At 40.3% G+C, this 20,605-nt stretch overlaps 2 protein-coding genes across 2 annotated transcripts; one reads left to right on the plus strand and one right to left on the minus strand.

Annotated features, from left to right (window-relative positions):
- The first annotated feature begins 496 nt into the window (after positions 1–496).
- LOC109043179 (uncharacterized) lies at positions 497–16,274 on the plus strand. Its single transcript, XM_072306092.1, has 3 exons — positions 497–6,177; positions 8,801–9,019; positions 13,154–16,274. Exons 1-3 carry the CDS (start codon positions 505–507, stop codon positions 13,931–13,933), a joined length of 6,672 nt encoding a protein of 2,223 aa, XP_072162193.1. The 5' UTR covers positions 497–504; the 3' UTR covers positions 13,934–16,274.
- Positions 16,275–17,000: 726 nt separating this feature from the next.
- Positions 17,001–18,578, minus strand: LOC140225997 (uncharacterized). Its single transcript, XM_072306093.1, has one exon. The coding sequence runs from the start codon at positions 18,561–18,563 to the stop codon at positions 18,099–18,101; it is 465 nt and encodes a 154-aa protein (XP_072162194.1). The 5' UTR covers positions 18,564–18,578; the 3' UTR covers positions 17,001–18,098.
- Positions 18,579–20,605: the final 2,027 nt, after the last annotated feature.

Here is a 20,605-nt window from a genome sequence, read left to right on the forward strand (position 1 = left end):
AGAGGAATATACTAAAATTTCAATTTTTGAAAAGTTAAACAGACTTATCAGATCACGATTAGTTGGGTTCGCTTAGTTTAAAAAGCATTGAGAACATTGACTTTACATGTAGGTAGGATAAATTGCATCTCAGCAATTTGAAGGCGCCTCATGGCTTTTGTCATGATCAAGTGTGTTGTTTGCGGGTATTGAATTCATCATGCGTTAAAATTCAGCGTTTATTTTTGTAACTGTGTTCGATGGAGATTTTCTCTTCTATCACAATCATTTCATTTAGAAAATTGAATGTCATGCAAGATAGGAAAATCGTCATTTCTTTATCTAAATGACTGATGAATCTAACCGCAACTATTCGTAGTAATATGAGCAAAAGTCAAACTCTTTAGAATATTACCTAGTGCTTGAAAATTAGTAAGTTTTTGACAGCCATAGCGTATGCCTTGATAAAATAATTTATTGTTGTTCGTTTTATGTTTTAGCGTTGTCACTTCCGTATCAGTAATCATGGACCATGGGAACGGAACAAAAACGATATTTCCAGAAATTCCTGGACAAGTTCAGCCACGACCGAATATCGTTGGGAGTCCTGGCAACATGCTGGAGCCTGATCGCTACGAGTTTTACACGTTTGACGAAACGGGAGATTTGGTCAAGAGACTTATGACTCTTGAGGAGATTCAAGGCCTAATCGCCGGCGGGGATAGCGAGGGTATCGTTGGCGAAGCTTCTGCTCCGACTTATTATCACGAGAGCATGGCAGCGCTGCCGGACGAGCAAACCCATATTGCCGCAAACGATTTCGACTCGTCGTCCAACAGCCAAGGTGTTCACAAAGTGGTCGAGAGCGTTCAGAATGTCCTCAAATCAGAGTTAGCTGCTACTCAATCGAAACCTTATCCAAAACCCATGATGGATCTTCATCCCAATCCAGAATGGAGCATCCTTTTGCCAGGATTACTCGGAGATAATTCGGACGAGTCTCTGCCGCCCTCCGATATTAATCATTTGGGAGATCTATCTTCCATGGCCTCGGAAAATAGCTATTATCAATCAACACCGAACTCGGTTTCCGAAAATTTTGACTCGAACGATGACAAGTACCAGAAGACGCAGCAAACGATTATTCATTACATCCCAATCGAGAACGTGCCCATAAAATCTTCAGGGAAAAAGCCGGGTAAGGTGCCTGTGTCGTCAACTACTACTAAAATTAATGAGATAAAGTCTCCAATGGTCTCCACAGAAAAATATTCCCAAAGTTCGCCAACTACAATTAAATATGGCTCCTCTTCGACGACAGAAAAATATATATATCCACCGAGCACAACTTTCGGCAAGTACAGTTATGCCAGCTCTTCTAATACAGAAAAACCAACTTCTTCCCATCATTCTTTAGAAAAGTTGAACTACTCTAGTCCGCCGAACTCTTTGAACGATAAATTGAGCTACTCTAGCACGTCCACCTTTTCGAATGATAAATATAACTATCCCAGCGTCTCCAACGCTTTAAACGAAAAAGAAACACAGTCTACGTCGTCAAACTTTTATAATGAGAAGATGAGTTACTCAAATCCACCGAGCACTATTAATGATCGATTCATATCCTCCAGTTCAACTTCAGATAAGAATAAAAACCATATTTCACATTCAACTGAGAAAATACAACACCTGACTCCGAGTACAGAACAATATTTTTACACCGGCCCGAGCACAGAGAAAAAATACTTTTCAAATTACCAGACGCCTACCACTGAGAAACTTCATTATTCAAGTTATACAACTGATAAGCAGCACGCCCCCACAGGAACTACAGAAAATAAGTATTTCTCATCCCTTAGTTCTCCTAGTTCCTTAGTGGAAAATAATGGACAACCTAATTTATCTACTGAGGGAAGTTATGTCACAATATCAACTTCAGAAAAGCACTATTTGACAAACTCAATTAAAGATAAAATAAAAAATTCAACGCCTAGCCCCGACAAAACTTCGCAATCCACGCAAAACACAAACACACACTCAAGTTCGACTAATAATAAATACACGCCTTTTGGACACAGTTCAGAAAAACCAATGCATCAGTCACAAAATACCGATAGAAATAATTACGTGATGCACAGCACTGAAAAATACGTGCATACGCTCTCAAATTCAAATAAATTTGACCATGCACCTTTATCCTCCATCAAAACAGATCTAGTTAGTTCCACAGAGAAGTTCAGTCCTGTCTCCTTTTCTGCAAAACCATCTTCGACGACAAACAAATACTATACGACACCAAAACCAGAGTATCCTTCTTTCAGCTCTGAAAAATTACAAGCCATACATAACTCATCGCCGAGTTTCTATTACATGAAAGAATCAACTGCGTCACCCTCAGTCACATCGACAACTTATTCTACTCCATTTAAAACACAATCTATCTCATTGAACGATGAAATGGCTGCATCATTATCAGATGTTATTTCTCAAATGACTGCTCAACCTTCCAGTGTCACGAATCACCTCTCGACAATTCTAGTTCCGACAACATCTAAAACGTCCATTCAGTACCATTCGAGCTCAAATAAGCAACCAGATAAGTATGCTACTAAATTCGCCTCTCATACGACACCGATGGTAACAACAGCACCGATCTCGCACAGTACAACAACCGCTCAACCGTATTTCACAAAAACCACCACTTATAATAAACTTTCAACGTTCAACAATTTCACCAAAATAAAGCCAATGTTCACGACTTCTAATAGAATTAATCCATCTACCACTCATTCGCAGTTCCAAAATAAGGTCTCCTCTCCTTACCCATCAACCATCGATCAAACGAGAAAGCAACCCTCGTCAACGAATAAAATCGCTACAAATGATGTACCATTCTCATCTAGCTCAAATAGGATTGTGCAATACAATTATTCTGCAGACTTTCGAAATAATCCCACGACAATATCTGCCGCGACGTCATCACCGTCTGTTTCTACCGGTGCCACGGCCAGCTCCTCAAGAAAACCAGCATCATCTACCACAGAAGCACCAACAGTGATCATAGCCGCTACCACTACGTCATCAACAACAACATCAACCACCACAACAACTGCACCTCCCAAGACAAATGTGATGACTTCACCAGTAACGACTCCATCGAAGCCTAGTGTCTCTTATAAGAAACCCTCGGTTCCACTAACGAAAATTGCTGTATCAACAACTGCTCCTACCTCAGCTCAGCAGCAGTCTTTGAAAACAAACTCTGCCTCGACCTCCATATCATCGACTCCAACCACCCGGCCATCAGAGTCAGGGTCAACTTTGGACTTAAAAAGCAAACATGGAAGTCAAAATTCAACGCAACAGAAAGTAGAAACCTCTTATACAAAACTTCCGACTTTATCAAAAGTAACTGAGAAACCAGTGCTACGGCCTATAGTTTTGAATAAAACCTCCAACACAACGGCTGTGCGAGACTCGGCGTCACATGCACCGATTCGGGTGACTCCAAGACCCTCCACCAGTCAACAAAAACCAACAATAACGACTAATACAACACCAGTCACAACCAAAGCGGCTGCAACAACAACAACTACATTGGGCACAACCACGGGCAGTACAACGACGACTACGACACCGGTGCCACCTACAACTACATACGCACCCACCACAACAACGACAACAACAACAACGACAACCAGCACCACCACTACCACGCAGAGACCATCACTCGAAACAGCACCACCGACCAAATTCTCTCCTCAGTATACATACAAATATCCAGTCAAAAAGCCAGGCGGATCTTTGCATGGTCCATACTACTATCCCACAACACCGCTACAACTCAAACATGCAGCAGCTCAGCTTGCAGCGGCACATAACAATTCTCTCAAGATGAACCTGACCAGTCACCCTCCATTAGAGCGAGTTCCTTTCCCAACAAATATTTTTAAACAAGGAGGCTCATCACCAATGTATATGTCTACGGCAATGTTCAGGAATGCCACGAATAGGACGCCAGGCCTGTCGACATCTGTTAATTCTTTCAGCTCTCCTAACACAACGACCTCGTACCAAAATACACCTTCCACATATTCCATCCGTCCCTCGTTGCAAAATTACACATCAAGCGTTTTGATGTCAAGCCAAAGATACTCAAATAAAGAACCCGCAACAACCACCGAAATTCCCCAGTCATCTAAGATCACCACTGCGGCGCAATTTATCTCAAACGGTCATCAAAACTACATAACGAAACCCCCACCAAGTTCATCAACCCTCGGAAGTCTGAAAAACACTTCAAGCTCTCAAAGTTTCCAGAAAGTTTCGGTGCAAGACCATACACCAACTTCAACTCCCTCGTATAAGAATGCAGGATTGCAAAAGATTTCATCCGATACCACCCAGCGTTTCCGACCTACTCAAATGAAACTGTCTTCTAATAGTCAATTTTTGTCTAATAAGAGTCCTTCAACACACAGTGTTTCAACTGATGCCTTGAAAGGAGAGTCCCGGCCCAGGATTCCCTCGACAACTACGAGTAGGTTTGAAGAATATATTCCGGTACAAACACAACAACATACCACGTCTTACCGCCACTCAACATCCGCGACTCCATCCACCGCAACAACCTCGAAGTTGATGTCGGATCAAAGCACAGAGAAAATCAGTTCTCACGGTCAAATATTCACGGGAACCTTCAGCTCAATAGACGATGCTGTGAAAAAGCTCTCGACACTCAGTCTAAAGCATGACCCTATGAGTGATGCTCTCAGCAGTACAATTTATACGTCAACTGCTGCCACTACCGAAAAGAGCACGATTGCATCTTCTCCAGAGAAAACCTCATCTTTGAAAAGCACACAGATCACAATGGATGACCCAGTGACGGACAAGGTTGAAATTAAACCGACCACCAATTCCTCCATAGATGATCACATCCAAGATGGAATCTCGGCGGTAACGAACATTCTTTTACAAAGCAAAGGCCCTGACTCCCATTTAACAAATTCAACGACTCTCAATAGAGATTTAGTTCAGGCGTTAGAGGAAGGTGCCTTACTTATGCCAAACGCTGTTCTAGGAGAGATGAAGCACTCTGGGTCGATAGAATCTCAAATCGTCAGTAATATGACCGACGAAGCGGAAACCGAGAGAACGGCCGGAGAAGTCGTGGATAGCACCGAAGGAGTAATATACACCACGATCTTAGACAGCCTCACAACGATGGGTTCCAAAAAAGAGACAGACTCCAAAGAAAACTGGCTGTCGGATAGCTCAAACCTGGAGAGCGTCGAAATCATCGAACAAAAAAGTGAATCAGTAGCTAAGTCAAGTGACGATAATAATTTAGAGTCAGAAGGACTAACAACAACAGCCGAGTATAATGAGCCAGTCACCGAGACAACGAAAAAAGATTTTATCTCCGAGACTACTACGATTCCCGAAGCAGAGGAATCGTATGCAGAGGTAACTACCATCCCCCCAAATCTCGATGATGGTTTAAATAAATTTAGAACAGAATTATTGGACAAGGATGATACCAAGACGACAATCAAGGAACCTGAAGTCACAACTACTAGCACGACGGTCACGACCTCAGCTCCAGTGGTTCCATCTACCAAAGTTACAACGGAGCCCAGTACAACCACTTCAACCACAACTACCACTGCGAGTCCTGTGCCAGCGAAAGAACCTGTGAACGATTTTGTCTCCGAGAAAACAGCATCGAGGCCCGTTGTGAAACCAACTTTCAGCGCGGTGCCAAGCATCCCGAAGATTCCAGGTCCTGGGGCGTACCGCCCTATCACGCCACCTACAGCGGTCGAACTGCACCCCGCTCCTCATGAGAGTATGGGATTGGAGGCGAGCATAGCTTTCTTAGGAGATGATGTTAGACGCTTCTCTGACCTGTGCAATGAGCTGTCGTTCCGCATGTGGACTTCAATCACGGGTAAAGGCATGATTTCATCGAGAAGTTTGGTTTTGTCGCCGTTTGCTGTGACTTCAATGCTGGCCATGGTATTCCTCGGTGCTAGAGGCTCAACCTCTGGCCAAATGAATGATGTTCTAAGATTGGATGATATGGTCACATTCAACCCTCACCAAGTGCTCCAGAATATAACTGAGTCGGTCATCAACTCTAGAAACATTGGGAGTTCAACGGCAGCATTTGTGCGAGAGTTGTACAGTGATAAGGTAAGTTTCTTCTCCCCGCCCTTTCTTCTTCTGAAGTTCAACATTTTATTATCTTATTGTATCGGGAGCATATTTTTGATACACCTTTGTTTTCGCCGAAGTAACTAGTTTGATAATGAATCACATTTTTGGAACATTTTACTCCTTTGGATTTAGTTTTAAACAATATCTATTGGAATTTTTCCTGCTTTTTTCCAGAATACTTGTGAAAATGTAAAAGAATAACATTTAATTGGTTCCCTATGGAAATCTTAAACATTACCGGATATTGTGAAATGTGATGATCAAGATACTTAATGATAAAATAGACTAGCGTATAAACTTGCATTATATTAATTTTCTTTATTTGGAGAGGTCTTTTACAGTTTTTAACAATTTCGTGAATAACAAGTAAACACCCTTATCTCTAGTCTTCAATGGCTCAATATTAGTTTCAATCATTCTTTCTACAAAGAGTCTCCAATTTTCTTACTCTTCGTTCCAGAAATTTTTTCTCATATTCTTTTAATTATGGGAGAGATACTGTCTCATTTGCCTTGTTGGGTTAGTCATTTTTACTTATGACACCTTACTGAAATAAGAAAAACAACACATTCAGCTCAAAAAATCTCACAAAGAAACTAAAAACTTAAAAATATGTTTTACGCTTCGTTGGCAAAATTGTCTTCGCTGCTGCGGACTGGCCGGTCTAAAGATTGAGAACTACGCCAACGGGGTCATTCAGTTGCACCATACACTAACTGACGGATGTCCCCCACTAACAGATTTACGGCAAATATTTCTCGAGATTTTTACGAAATTTAAAAGTATTAAAATAAAAACCAATTCAATTTACAAGAATTCACAGGTCACGAGAATCAAGTTTACAATTACTTTTTTTCTATTCATTTTAGGGCTTTTGATAAAAATGATATGTTTTTTTTTAACAAATGCGGTATCCGAGAAAATAAAACAGTAATAACAGACATTTGTTTAATCGAGGGAGAGATGTGTGAAACAAACAGAAAGGGGATAGTTCTCGGCGAAATATCCATCTTTGTTCAGAAATAATTTCAAAAGTTGTATGAAATTTGTTGATCAATCGGAGAGCGGCACTTTTTTTAAGTAAAATGATTGAGATGACAATAGTTCCTCTACACGCACTCATTTATTCAGATGCAACAACTGACAACTCTCATGCAATGATGAAGAGGTAAGAAAAGCTAAAGTGCCTTCAATTTTGAACACGCAACACGCATGTTCGTGGAACACGAATAGTTGCATCAAGGCGCCGCGCGGTAGCGAACTCACTGTCAGTGTAGTATTCGTAGTTGAGATAATCGCCGATTTGAATCGGTGATTCTGAAAAATACGTAAACGCCAGAATTTTAAATACGAGGAAAACAATAAAAAACAGTTTTAATGGATCCGTTCTAAGTTTCAGAGCTCTGGAACATTAAAGCGATTAATTAATTAATCACATTATTTTATAATCCATTATTCAAAACGAGTCAATTATCACAGTTTCTAATGTATTTATCGCGTTTTCGTTTCTGGCGTTTAAGTCTTTTCAAGAATGGCCAGTTCGATTTTTGGCCGTAGATGCTCTGGTCTCGTGTCTTTAACTGGTAATACTCTCCCTAAGTATGTACTTTGTCATTAGATTACTACAGCTGACAAGTCCCGTGGATCTCTGCTCTGAATAAGAAGTGAGGAAAGCGAAAGTGCCTTCAATTTTTTAGTATGCAATACGCACATCCGTGAAACACGAATAGTTGGATTAAGGCGCCTCTGTCAACTCAATCTAGTCTTGTAAAGCGGAATAACGCCTCTAATTGATGAATATGCATCACGCACATCCACGATACGCAAAGTATAAGCATTCAAAAAACTCGAAAAGTATGAAAAACTTTTCAGAAAAGTACAAAAATAAGTTGTAACATGGATTTACGTAGCCTATAGATTGTTTTGATACTTTTTTGGATCGTTCAAAATCTAGTAATTAAATCGTCAAAGGTCGGTCAGTGGGGGATATTCGTCGATTAGCTTATGGATTGCATTCCAAATTAATTACCGGCACCAACTAATTTTTAGACTTTTGACCAATCAGTCCGCGGACTTGCTAACCAATTCACGGAATAGGCAAGAGCCTTGGTCAGTTTGCGGACTGGCCAACGAGGATGGACGGGACAAAAAAGTTATCCGGTCTCCGTACTGGGCAATTTCGCCAACGGGGTGTAACATACGCATTAACCTTTACCTGGGTACCATGAAATTTTTCAATCCTTGAACTTATTTTTACACATACCATTCCAACAATTTTTAGATATTTTGTTTTGTTTCTCGGTAAGCTCCTCTGAGATAAAAACAACTGCTCTTCATTGAAACAAATGTTAGGGCCCTTGAAATTGAATTTTTTACAAGCTTTGAGGACGAGGAGTAGGAGCTATTCCGATGACCCAACTCTCAACCTAGAGGATTAAAATTTGATTATGCAGTGCTCTCTCTTAGACAGGTAGCAAATGCTCTGTCTATCTTACCTTTCGAAACAGTCCATCTAACTCACAGCAATGATCTTGTAAAAACTTTTAAGCATGATTAAAGACCCTGTAAGTGATATTGTTTTTTTTTTCTTTCCTTGTAGAGCAAAGGAAAAATACTTGAATTTTACAAAGAGCGGGCGCAGCAATACTATGACGGTCATGTAGAGGAAGTCAACTTTTCTACAATCGGTGACGTGTTGAGGCGGCGAACAAATCTTTTGATTAAACGCCAAACTCTGGGTCGTATTCCCGAATACCTTCGAGGGTCCAGTCTCAACTTGAAACCGCCAATGGCAGCCTTCGCAGCGAACATATTCCAGGTAATTTCAGCTAAATTTGTGATTTTTAAAACTATGAAAGCAGACTCATACATATAATTACGTAAATAAAGTTGAAAAAGGCCTAGTGCTAGAAAAAACCCTTGGATCGTTCCTTGCAGGTGGAGAATATTTTAAGGAAGCTCCTTTTAGTTTTTCAGCACTCTTTAGTTTTTTTCAGCGCTTCGCGCCTGCACGTTACGCGTTGCTCTGGTTTTATTTTTGGACGTACCTATTTATACTAAAAGGAACTATGTCACACACAATCCCTACGCACATAGTTCCTTTTAGCAGAAATACGTTCACTTCAGAGTCTGATGCGAAAATAACTTCGCTGAGCATCGACATTTTGTCACTCTTCTGACTTAAGAGCGTATCTCAATTGGACGTATTTATGCTAAAAGGTACTATGTGCATAGGTTTCCCATGAGACATAGTTCCTTTTGGCAGAAATATGTTCAATTTCCATGTGAGCCCCGTCTTACGTATAAATCCATGCTTTCTGAGACTCATGTGGAAATCGAGGTACACCCTCACGTCGGAGGAGCGACGATTTCTGGTTCTTTCGAAACAAAGGGATGATGATTAAAAATGCGGAAACGTAGGACACGTTTTTTACAACGAAACTAACTGAAAGTAAACAAGATATGAATGTTCTTTGATGCGTAAATTCAAACTTCCCGATCATTAAAAAAAACCATAATCTACTCAAGTTGAATCGCACACTAAAGGTAATTGTGGCCTTTGCAGTATGAAAATATGCCACCTCGATGTCTGCAATTCGAGCCAGCTATCGCACATTTTACACTATGAACAACTTGGGGTGGGAAAAGAAAACCAACTCTCTCTTATAGAGAAACCGGTGCGCGATTTGATTCGGGTGGACTCTTGTTTTTCACGTGAGCGGGTAATTCAAATTTTTCGTAACCAGTGATAAAAACGTTGATATCTTGATTAGGAATCAAATTCAGTAATTTTTGTTGCGCAAATCGTGTTCTACGTGGAATATAAAGAGGTAACACGTAGACTTCATTTTGCTATTAGAAATCACTATTTCTGGCTCAACCGCAAAAACACTTATGTACAAAGGGAAACTAATGGTACTATAAGTTATAGGACATTTCGTCAACGATTTTTTGTCCGCGCACCTGTTTTTTCCAGTAATTTACGTCCACGCGTTTTTTCGACACGGGAGTTTTGGTCCACGTGCCAGTTGAGACCCTAAGTTAATTGGCCCACATGTAAATACAAACGACAATTGCTCACGACGTTTTGGATGAAAATATATAATGTCTTGGAAGAATGAGGGTTTGCTTGTTTTTTTGTTTTGTCTGTTTGGTCCAACGGAGAATAATATGTAGTTGAGAGTTTTGGTAAAAATGGGGGAGCGTCAATTCCATGAAATAAAATTCACTAAAACTCTCTGCACCTCTTTGGTGTAACAGGGCTTATTTATCTTTCAAGAAATTCCCACCTTGTTATACCTGAACCGGATGAACCTCTATATTTGCCTCAGCTAAAGACTCTTAGATTTTTCCTGAGTACGATAAGTATCTTGATTTACTTTGCGAGGAAAGATCTGTACTTTTAAATAAAGGATGCCTGTCATTCTTAATACGTTCAATTTCGTATAATACTGTGCTACACTTCTGTTGTGAAATAGTTGATTCAGGCGCCGCCACACGGCGGGCTAGCGGCCAGCGCGAAACGTGCATTGGCGCCTACAAACCTAAGTGGATACTTCAAGCATTGTGCAATGCGTGAAGTATCCACTTAGGTTTGTAGGCGCCAGTGAGCCTCTCGCGCTGGCAGCACGCCGCTCCGCTCTGTTCGGCTTTAATATTTATACTCGCATAGTCAGCGTTTTTTAACTCATGATTTTGAAATGTTAGCACACTCTGCATTGATTATTCTCATTTAAATTGATGGGGGAAAAAATGTTTATCAATTTATCAAAGGAGAATAATCATATATATGTGTTTTTTAAATATTGGTGGTTCCGTGTCAAATTTAATGATTTCCAAAGCACTTTAATTCTTTTCTTTTACATTTTGTGCTTTTATTGTGCTGCAGCGAGGTGTAAGCGCAACGAAACGCTCAAAATTTGACGTATTTGACTCTAAAAGATCGATGGACAAATAGGTTAAAACTAAAGATTCCGTGCTTCTTGGTTTTTTTTTCCTCTTTTATTCATTTTTGCAGTTTCTGTCGGCATAACTGGGGCTCATTGAGATTAATGTCGCTTGGAAAAGGTTTTACAAATATTTGTCACGTTTTAAGAATATAAATTTTTTCAAAATGAAGTGATAATTTCGTAAAGAAAAAATTAAAAACAGTACCTATACATATATAAGGTATATTGTACATTCAATATTTTAAGGATAGAAATAAAACCAAATATTCACTAATGACAATTTAAAAAGATGATTTAAAAGGAGCAAGTAATAACATTTCATTTAGAAAAAGAGCAACCATAACAACACCTCCTTCTCTCTCAATTTCGCATTTCCCTATTGTCAATATAATTTTACATATCGACTAAAATATAACGCTTGGACCAAGTCACTGTTGCTTATTTTACGTGTGGGCGTAAACTGGACAAAAAATCGTTGACAAAATGTCCTGAAACCGTACTATACGTTGTTTCTAAACTGAGCCAGAAATGTTTGTTCCGAATCGGTCAGTTGCGCTGGTCACAGAATCGTGTTTTGAACCTTGATTCTTGTAGATTAGCTAAAAATAATAAGATTTGGTCAAACAGCAACTTTCTACAATCAATATTAATCGAGATGACAACCTTTGAAAAGTCGGGTTTTTGACGTCGTCCACTGCGGTAGTGACACCCTTGGTTTCTTTCACCCTGCTTTCATCAATCAGTGAGACACACATTTGTACTGTTTGCTCAAGGTGAAACGCGGATGAAAACAGAGTGGAAGAAACGAAGTATGCACTACCGCGGTGTATGACGTCATAAATCGAATTTTTCAAAGCGCGATATCTCCGTTAACATAGGACGTAGAAAGTTCTTGTTCGGACGCATCTTAATATTTGTAGCCGATCGACAAGAATCAAGCATCAAAAAACGATTTTGAGACCAGCGCAACCAACCTATTGCAAAATTTTGTCCATGTGTCAAAATGCTTAAATTCGAAGCTCCTTGTCAGGTGGTCCATTTTGAATTTCGGCTTTGACCGTAAGATCCCTTTCCTCGCGTATGGTGACACATTTTGAAGTGAAGAATTATACTGAAGTATATATTTGATGTGTTTGGAAGACAAGGCGCATAAGTGCCGTTTTGGTTATTTCGAGAAATACGTGTTTGAAGTTTCGAAATTAAATGGATCCTTATGGCAGAAAGATAGTTCTGATGATAGAAACTGACTTTTTGATGCTTGAAAATTGGAATTCGGGACCGAACTTTTGCAGAATATGCGTCAAGACTAGTTCTGCTTGGACGTTTTTATGCTAAATGAACTATGTGCACGTGGAAAGATGGGATGTGCTCGTTAGAGCTCGGGCCATAAGAATGAATGGGAATTTTAAAGCGCCAGTAACGTCAGCAGTGACGACCAGGCTCTACAACGACGACGAGCTCGCCGTCGGGGCGCTTTAACTCATGAGCCCTGTCCACAACGCTCTTGTCACATGTCCACGGCTCACGAGGTAGCTCTCAGTCCTTCTTGATTTAATGTAAAATCCCGCTTTTCCATTTTCTCAAAAGGAACTATATCCACTTTTATATTGTTTCTTATCGAGCCCAACACGAGCACACCCCATCTTTCCACTTGCACATAGTTCCTTTCAGCAGAAATACGTCCACTTGAAATCACGAATATCTCACCGGAAAAAAAACACATTGGATCTATAGTCCAAACTCTTGAAAACATCGACAAGAAAAAATACTCTTGATTCAATCGGATTTGTGCTTGAATCAAAACGAAATCCGCTTAAATTGAAAGGCTTGGTTCTTGATTTAAGCTAGATTCTGATTGAATCAAGAGTTTTTCTTGTCGATGTTTTTAAGAGTCTGGACTCTAGATCCAATGTGTTTTTTTTCCAGTGCTCCATTATTCAAAAACTGCACTTATGCGCCTTGTCATCCAAGTCCCTCATTTGGTATTTTCTTTTTTTTTGCAGACGGACTGCGATCTCGCATCGACGGACGGCCGAGACGGGGAGATGTACTTCGTGGTGAGACCCTCGACGCGGCAGAGGAGGCTGGTCCCGGTGCCGGCGGCGGTGTGGAGGAGCGGATTTCTGGCCGGCTACGAGCCCGGTCTGGACGCCACGGCCGTCTCCATCGGATCAGACTCCGTCGTGAGCACCATCTTCGTGCTCCCCGGTCAGCAGGGACAGGTGGCCCCCGGCGACGGGTTGGCCCGCCTGGAGCAGCGCCTCATCGAGACCTCGTACAGGCGCGGCGGCTGGTCTCGCCTCCTCAGGAGTCTCCTCCTGAGGCCCGGCCTCGAGATCCAGCTCCCCAGATTCTCGCACAGATCCGTCCTCAACGTCACGTCTGCCCTCCAGCGGATGGGCCTCAAGGACATCTTCGACTCGGAGAAAGCGGACCTCAGAGGGCTCAACGGCTACACCAACGATCTCTACCTGTCCGATATGGTGCAAGTCAACACTTTCAGCACTTGCGGCGAGGATGCTGCCGGGGCGCGACACCACGTCGAGACTTACCCCTCGTCCCCGCAGAGGGTCGGTAGAGAGGACCCGGAGGTCTACCCCATCCCGGATGATCTGGACCATGATATCTACTCGCATTTGCCGCTGAATCTGCGGCCGAGACAAGCCAGGCTTCCGGATAACCCGAGGCTCCGTTTCGATAGGCCCTTCTTGTACTTCGTTCGTCACAACCCCACAGGGATGATCCTCCATGTCGGTCGTTTCAACCCTCGACTCTTGCCTTAGTTCTATTGAGATCTCTAATTACTGAAAAAAAAACAACGCATTCCAAGGCCTGTTAGTTCATGACGTTTTTCACCCCAAAAAGGGACCGAGAAAAGGTAGCAAGTGAGACAGATTCTGGCGACTCCCTAGGTTTCTGAATTTTGCAGCGCGACTAAAACCGGCCGATGTGGAATAAGTGGTGATTATTTTTTTGTGATCGGTTTGACTGACGTAGAAAATTTTTCTCATTGCGCAACCCAATGTCAAAAATTTGGTAACTGTCACAAAGTACCTTGGTTTAACTGATTGCATCTATAAGCGTGACTGTGTTATCTGAGGGTACGAGAGTATGCACTTGCATGAATGAGTGTACATATTTACATGTATACGTACTTATAAATATTTATTTCCTCTTAGCCACTGTATGTTCATATGTACTCGATTTAAAGTTCCTCCTTAAATTGTAAGGCATTCATGGCATGAATGTTGCAGGTTTTTACCTACTTTATTTCTATTTTTACTAAGCTCTCGTATTCGTATGGTTAAATTTATGTTTATTTATTTTTGTTTTTAAGCTCCTTCTTTGTTTTCCCAGCTCTCTGAAATTATTGTTGCAAAAACTGATAACTGTTCCTACCTGGCTCAGAACCAAAACTATAACGCAATTTACGATTTTCGGGAAATTGGAAAGTCATGATTTTTACTATTCAAGACTATTTAAGAATTTAGTTTCAAAAATATATGTTTGAGCAAAGATTTCATGACTAAATGGTTTGCAAGCCAAAGATTTTAACTGGAAACTGCCAAATTTAGGTGTTTAAAATAGTTGTATTTATTTTTGGAATTAGACTTTTTCAAATAAAATTGTGATTGACTCTTGTCTTATAATATTAAGCGATGTATCTATTTAACTTTATTTTCATTTTTCATTTCATTTATTTATTTATTCATCGTGTGCCGGTGAATTATGTACATTTCTCGGATGGAAAACCATGACATCTCTAGAAAATAAATACGAAGTGGAGTAAGTAAAGAGAAATACTCGGTTATTTCGAGCAGTTCCTTTACTTGTGATTTGAAAAACACCAAAAAATATAAAATTTGAATTCCTTTGAATTTTAGCCGCAATATGAGTTGTGCGAGCACCAATAGAGGTAATTCTGAAGTATCAAAACTACAAGATGTGTTTAGACAGAAAAGACCCAATTTTAATTGATATCTTATTTCAAATGTTATTTATTCTTCAATATGCTCATGCTACTTTGCCTGTATTTTCTTGTAAGTACATGGCTTGGCTCCTTCTCACTGATTGTCTCTACGAATAATTTCTTTTTTAATAACAGCTGGAGATTTTGCTAACATTTCGAAAGTCTGAGAAAATGTTGATTCTCCCAGAATGTTTATTGCCTAGTCTCATATGAATATGACGCTAGTCTGGCAATTCAAACGTCTCATTATTTCAATCATAACTTTTATTTTTTCATGAATATACTGATAGAAAATATTTGATTCAACAATGTGATGTATTACTGGGTAAAAATTTCGTATAACTCAAGTGCGATTGCAGTCAAATTATTATGACATTTTTCTCTACTTTTATCGCAACAGCAAAGAACCCTACAACAAAACGGCCAAATCAGCCCAAACACGGAATCCTACGATTTTCTCAGGGATGAAAGAAGGATCTTCCCGGACACTCAAAACTGGTCATACTTGGGAAGACTCTCTTTCATCCCTGAGAAAATCGTAGGATTCCGTGTTTAGGCCGATTTGGCCGTTTTGTTGTAGGGTTCTTTGTTTGAGAGGCATTTTACGTCAGGATTTTGTAACTCATCAATTAATGCGAAGAATGAATTTTAATGGTACTGATGTAAACGTACATTTCCATTCTGACTGACTGGAAAAAAGGATAAGAAAAATTGTTTGCCTTAGAATTATTTTCTTTGTACGATAGGCCCTCTAAAGAATCGTCTGATGGTGTCCATCAAGAACTTACTTATCGATGATGTAAGCAGAAAAACACGTATCTCGATTGCAGTGTAGTGAAATTTGCCTAACTTTATGTCCCAGTAGAAAATAGGAACTAAAATATTGGAAAAGATCCATAAAAATTTTACATGCGTAAAAGCTGTAAATTAGATTTTCAGCTGCTCCAAAAGAAATGATTGAAATCTTGCGGATTAGGAAGGGTTAAATTATTTGCCTGAATATAAATTTTTGGTTTAAAGTTTGCTGCATCGCAAATCGAGTTACTTGATTTTCAATTTTCACCATGAAAGTGACGATATTTTATAAAAATTGTAAATGTGATGAAATATAGGTAATAAAAGCTGTCAGTTAAAATAAAGATTGATATTTTGAATTCTATCGTCTCGTAAAGTGAATAGTGGAAATTCAAAACATGGTAAAGGCTATCATGTGTTTTTAAGATTGTGCATAGTCTTCAGCATTATAAATTACCGGAAGAAGAAATGACCTCGTCTTATGAACTTATTATTAAAAAATGTTCTCTAAATTCTAATCTTATTTTCATGACATGAGTTTCTTTTCTCAAGTCGCTGCATTCCCGTTGAATAAGAGAAACAGTCGCACTATTATAGCAACACCCGATGGCAATTACCAGGTTTGAATTTCCAATCCTCAAGTCGACTACATTTTGCAATTAGGAACTACTATTCCTGGTGCATTTTAGAAAAAAATACACGTGCCATAGTTTCCCCATGCAGATACATGCTTTTATGAATCAGTCAGAAATAGTTGTTACCCTATTGCAAAATCAAGTCTGAAATTCCTATTAAATGAAGCTGCGGCATACACTTTTAAAGGCAACCACCCATTCAAAGATTCGAGTTGGTTTTTATTTCTTTCTCCTCTTTGAATGATCAAGTACCTGGTTTTTCTTCTCTTACTTCTTCTCGAAGGTAAACATGACGGAAACAATTGAAAGGTATAAAAGAGGTAAACATTTTTGAGGCTGAAATGATTTGATATTCTCATTTATCATTTGTTCTACGAGCATGGACATTTAAGTGAATGTATAGAGAACTTAATGTCCAAATGGTTACAAAAAAATAAATAAACGAAAGTATTTACATCATTGGAAATAAATATATTTACACGAAATGATAATTACGTTTCAGATCACAGCTTAGAGAATTTGTCATTTCAGAGTATTCAATTCTATCACATAATACTTACAGTCGGCCAGAATGATAATTTTTCAGAAAGAGATACCTACAATCTAGATTGCAACTTTGGGGGGGGGGGGGGTGTCGTTACACTCGTATGCAAAGGTAATTTAAACAAACACGTCATCTCTCAATATGGCCGAGATATTTTCAATTCTATAAATAATATTTAAAGAATCTATTTAAGTGATTGATGATTTACAAGGTTACAATGGTTTTACAAGTGCGTTTTGATGCGACGCAAGGATGATAGCATTTTAAAAATGAAAAATTATTTGGAAAGAAAAGCTTTAAACTGTTGCTTAAATTCATTGTTAACCCTAAAATCACAGAAGCCAAAGTACGCAGCCCTTCGGTCAAGGATATAAAAATCAGGAAAGGCGGGTCGATCTGGAGCAATATATACAATATACTGGAGAAGGAGATGGGAAGGGGGGGGAGCAGTGTGTTCAACAAGTGATTCAAGACTTACATAGACGCTATGAAACTTACTGTAGAGATTGTGTCATGGATTTAACGTGACCCGGGAAAACAATCCAGGCCTCAATAGAAAATTTTTTAAGAGAGGTCATTATCGTATTCATTTTTACGTACTCACAGACGAAGAATCGTAGTTTCAAAACTGTGTAATTCAGTGCACACTCAACTTGTTGAAAACGATCGTTCATTTAAAGCACCAGGACATACTCACGAATGCGATTTTACACTCACACGCGGATTGGAATAACTCGCAAAATAAATCATGTGGATGTCGTCACAGACCATTTTTTCGCGGTGCGTTTAGATGGGTGAGAAATACGAGCGTTCCGAGGTCAATTTCGAGGCGGGGAAAGAACTCGCGGGGGGTCAAAGTTCACAGTTGACACAGAACTCATCGCAGGAGCCGATGGACTCGGCGGTTTTGTCGAAGCTCCAAACGTCGAGGGCTCCGTGGCTGGGGGTGAGAAATACGAGCGTTCCGAGGTCAATTTCGAAGCAACGGAAGAACTTTAGGGGGGTCAAAGTTCACAGTTGACACAGAACTCGTCGCAGGAGCCGATGGACTCGGCGGTTTTGTCGAAGCTCCAAACGTCGAGGGCCCCGTGGCTGGGGGTGCCCGGGTAGAGCTGGATGCTCCGGCCGGTGCACTCGCGGGCGTCGTAGAGGACGAGGCAGGTGCCCCACGTGTTGATGGAGGAGATGAGCCGGGTGAAGTTGTCGGGGACGTTGGAGCAGCCCCCGTTGGAGAGGACCATGCTGTTGCCTTTGAAGGAGGGCTCGTCGAAGATGGTGGCGTACCAGGAGAGCCCTTGCCCGGCGATCGCCGCCAGGAGGAGCGGCACGAGGAGGAGACGCGCGTGGCTCATGATCACTTTGACGCAAAGTCGCCAACTGACGGATGATTTCCCTGTTTCCCGGCTCATCGGCTCACCAAACTCGTTCTCGCACTCGTTTGCATGGCAGCGGCCAAGGTCGGAAACCATTTGAGTCGCATGCCGGGTAATCCCGCGGTGGCGATGCCAACTTTCAGCGACGCCATATCTTCCTCGAAAACTTAATTTACGTGTACACTGGGAAAAAAAAACACATAGGATCTAGAGTCAAGACTCTTGAAAACATCGACAAGAAAAAGTGCTCTTGATTCGATCAGAATCTAGCTTAAATCAAGAACCAAGCCTCTTAATTTCATCGGATTTCGTTTTGATTCAAGCAAAAATCCGATTGAATCAAGAGTATTTTTTCTTTGTCAATTTTTCAAGAGTCTGGACTCTAGATCCAATGTGTTTTTTATTCCCAATGTATAGTGCTTCCACCAGCAGTGTTCGAAACTCACAGGCGCCGACGCGCCAAATGCGCCTAAGAAATTTGACGTGGCGCTTAAGAAAGAAGGTTCTGCGCCAACGTGGCCCCTAAAAATTTACCCTCCCCTTAAAAAAATATCCTATTTTTTCTGTTCGATGATTTTTTTAAATTTGGACGCACGGCACCGGATTCTAACTTTTCACTAACTGCGCCGTAATATATAGGCAAAAAGTCAATTTGGCCCTTGAAAAATCTTCAATGGCCCATTAAAATCGAGCTTGATGGGCCACATTTATTTATTTATTTATTTTTACAAAAAAGAAAATTACAAAAATAATCACACTTAAACTGGCAGGATCCTCCAGTAAGCAATGCTGCTTGTGTGGAGGGCTGCATACATGGCTCCTGACTGTCAAAGGTGATTTTCAAACACTGGCCACCGGAAAGGTGCATCAAGTTCTGCCGCAGCACCAAAGAAAGCAACACGGAGAAGCAAGTTTGCGACCGAAACACAAGACGGTTTGGCCAATTATTGGCGTTTCCTAACTCTCGTTGAGAGATTGTTACCTGAAAATTTCAAGGAAAAGCATTCATAACTTTCTTCGAAAAGAAAATTTCAATCGGGGGAAATTTGACAACACTCAAATGCTCATACGGCGTGGCATGGCTCCTCAGTGCAGCGGCATAGATATCTTATCGAATAAATATCCTGCATGCAGTGAGAATTTTCAATCAAACTGTATGATTCAACTTGAGGAAAGTTGAAACGCAAGAAAGTGTCATGTTCACTGGTCTTCACTGAAATCAACTCGAGAATGTCAACTCTGAAATCAACTAGATGTTTTCGCCATTTTTTTTTATTTTTATTTTTATTTTCATTTTTTTTTTTTTACTTTTTGTCAAAAAATTATTGACGACGTTGGTATCCAAATGCAGGAATAAGTTTCTGCACTACGTCTTGTAACTGTTTTTTACCGTTTGACGGGGAACATAGACCTCTCTCTTTCATAAGGGGTTAATCCGGAAAAGTTAACGAGATCTTTTCTCTTCGAGCCTCAAAAACAAAAGGAAGTTGATATTAAACAGCCAAAAACTGAGTTCTAGGGGTACCTGATTTCCGAATTTGCAGCCTAAATTTTTAAAAAATAATATTGACAACATAGTAATTAGTAAGAACTATTTTTGCTCCACTGAGTGAACAGTATCTTTAAAGAATACAGAAGTATAGCCCAGCATGTGCTATTCGCCGTGTCACGTTTCAAAGCTTGATGTCTCAAACAAAATTAGAAGACTCATTAACTCAAACCGATGACACTAGCGCCGAAGTGGTGAATCACTCGAACTAGAAGTCGAATTCTCAAGTCTACAAAGTATAATTTAAGCTAAAAAGAGAGGTCAAACTTTCACCTCAGCTCTCCGCTCTGTCCTTCATCAACCGATGGATCTAGATGGATAGGAGAAAGAGATAGGACAACAACATTGGAATGTGCGTAAGTTCATACCTCCCCCCCCTCCCCCGACAGCTAGATTGACGGGGAGGTAAATAGAGGAAGTTTTTAGTCGCGGCTACATTGCCGAATATCCCACAACCGATATATACCATTAATCCAAGATAATGTTTCAATGTTGCCATTTTTGTGAGGGCGCGTTCGATGTTTTCGTTGAAAGCAATGTGAAGTGGGTGGATTTGGCGTGAAAAATGGAAACACTGTATTTAATTGAA

Source organism: Bemisia tabaci, chromosome 1, assembly GCF_918797505.1.
Source record: "Bemisia tabaci chromosome 1, PGI_BMITA_v3".
Classification (NCBI taxonomy): domain Eukaryota; kingdom Metazoa; phylum Arthropoda; class Insecta; order Hemiptera; family Aleyrodidae; genus Bemisia; species Bemisia tabaci.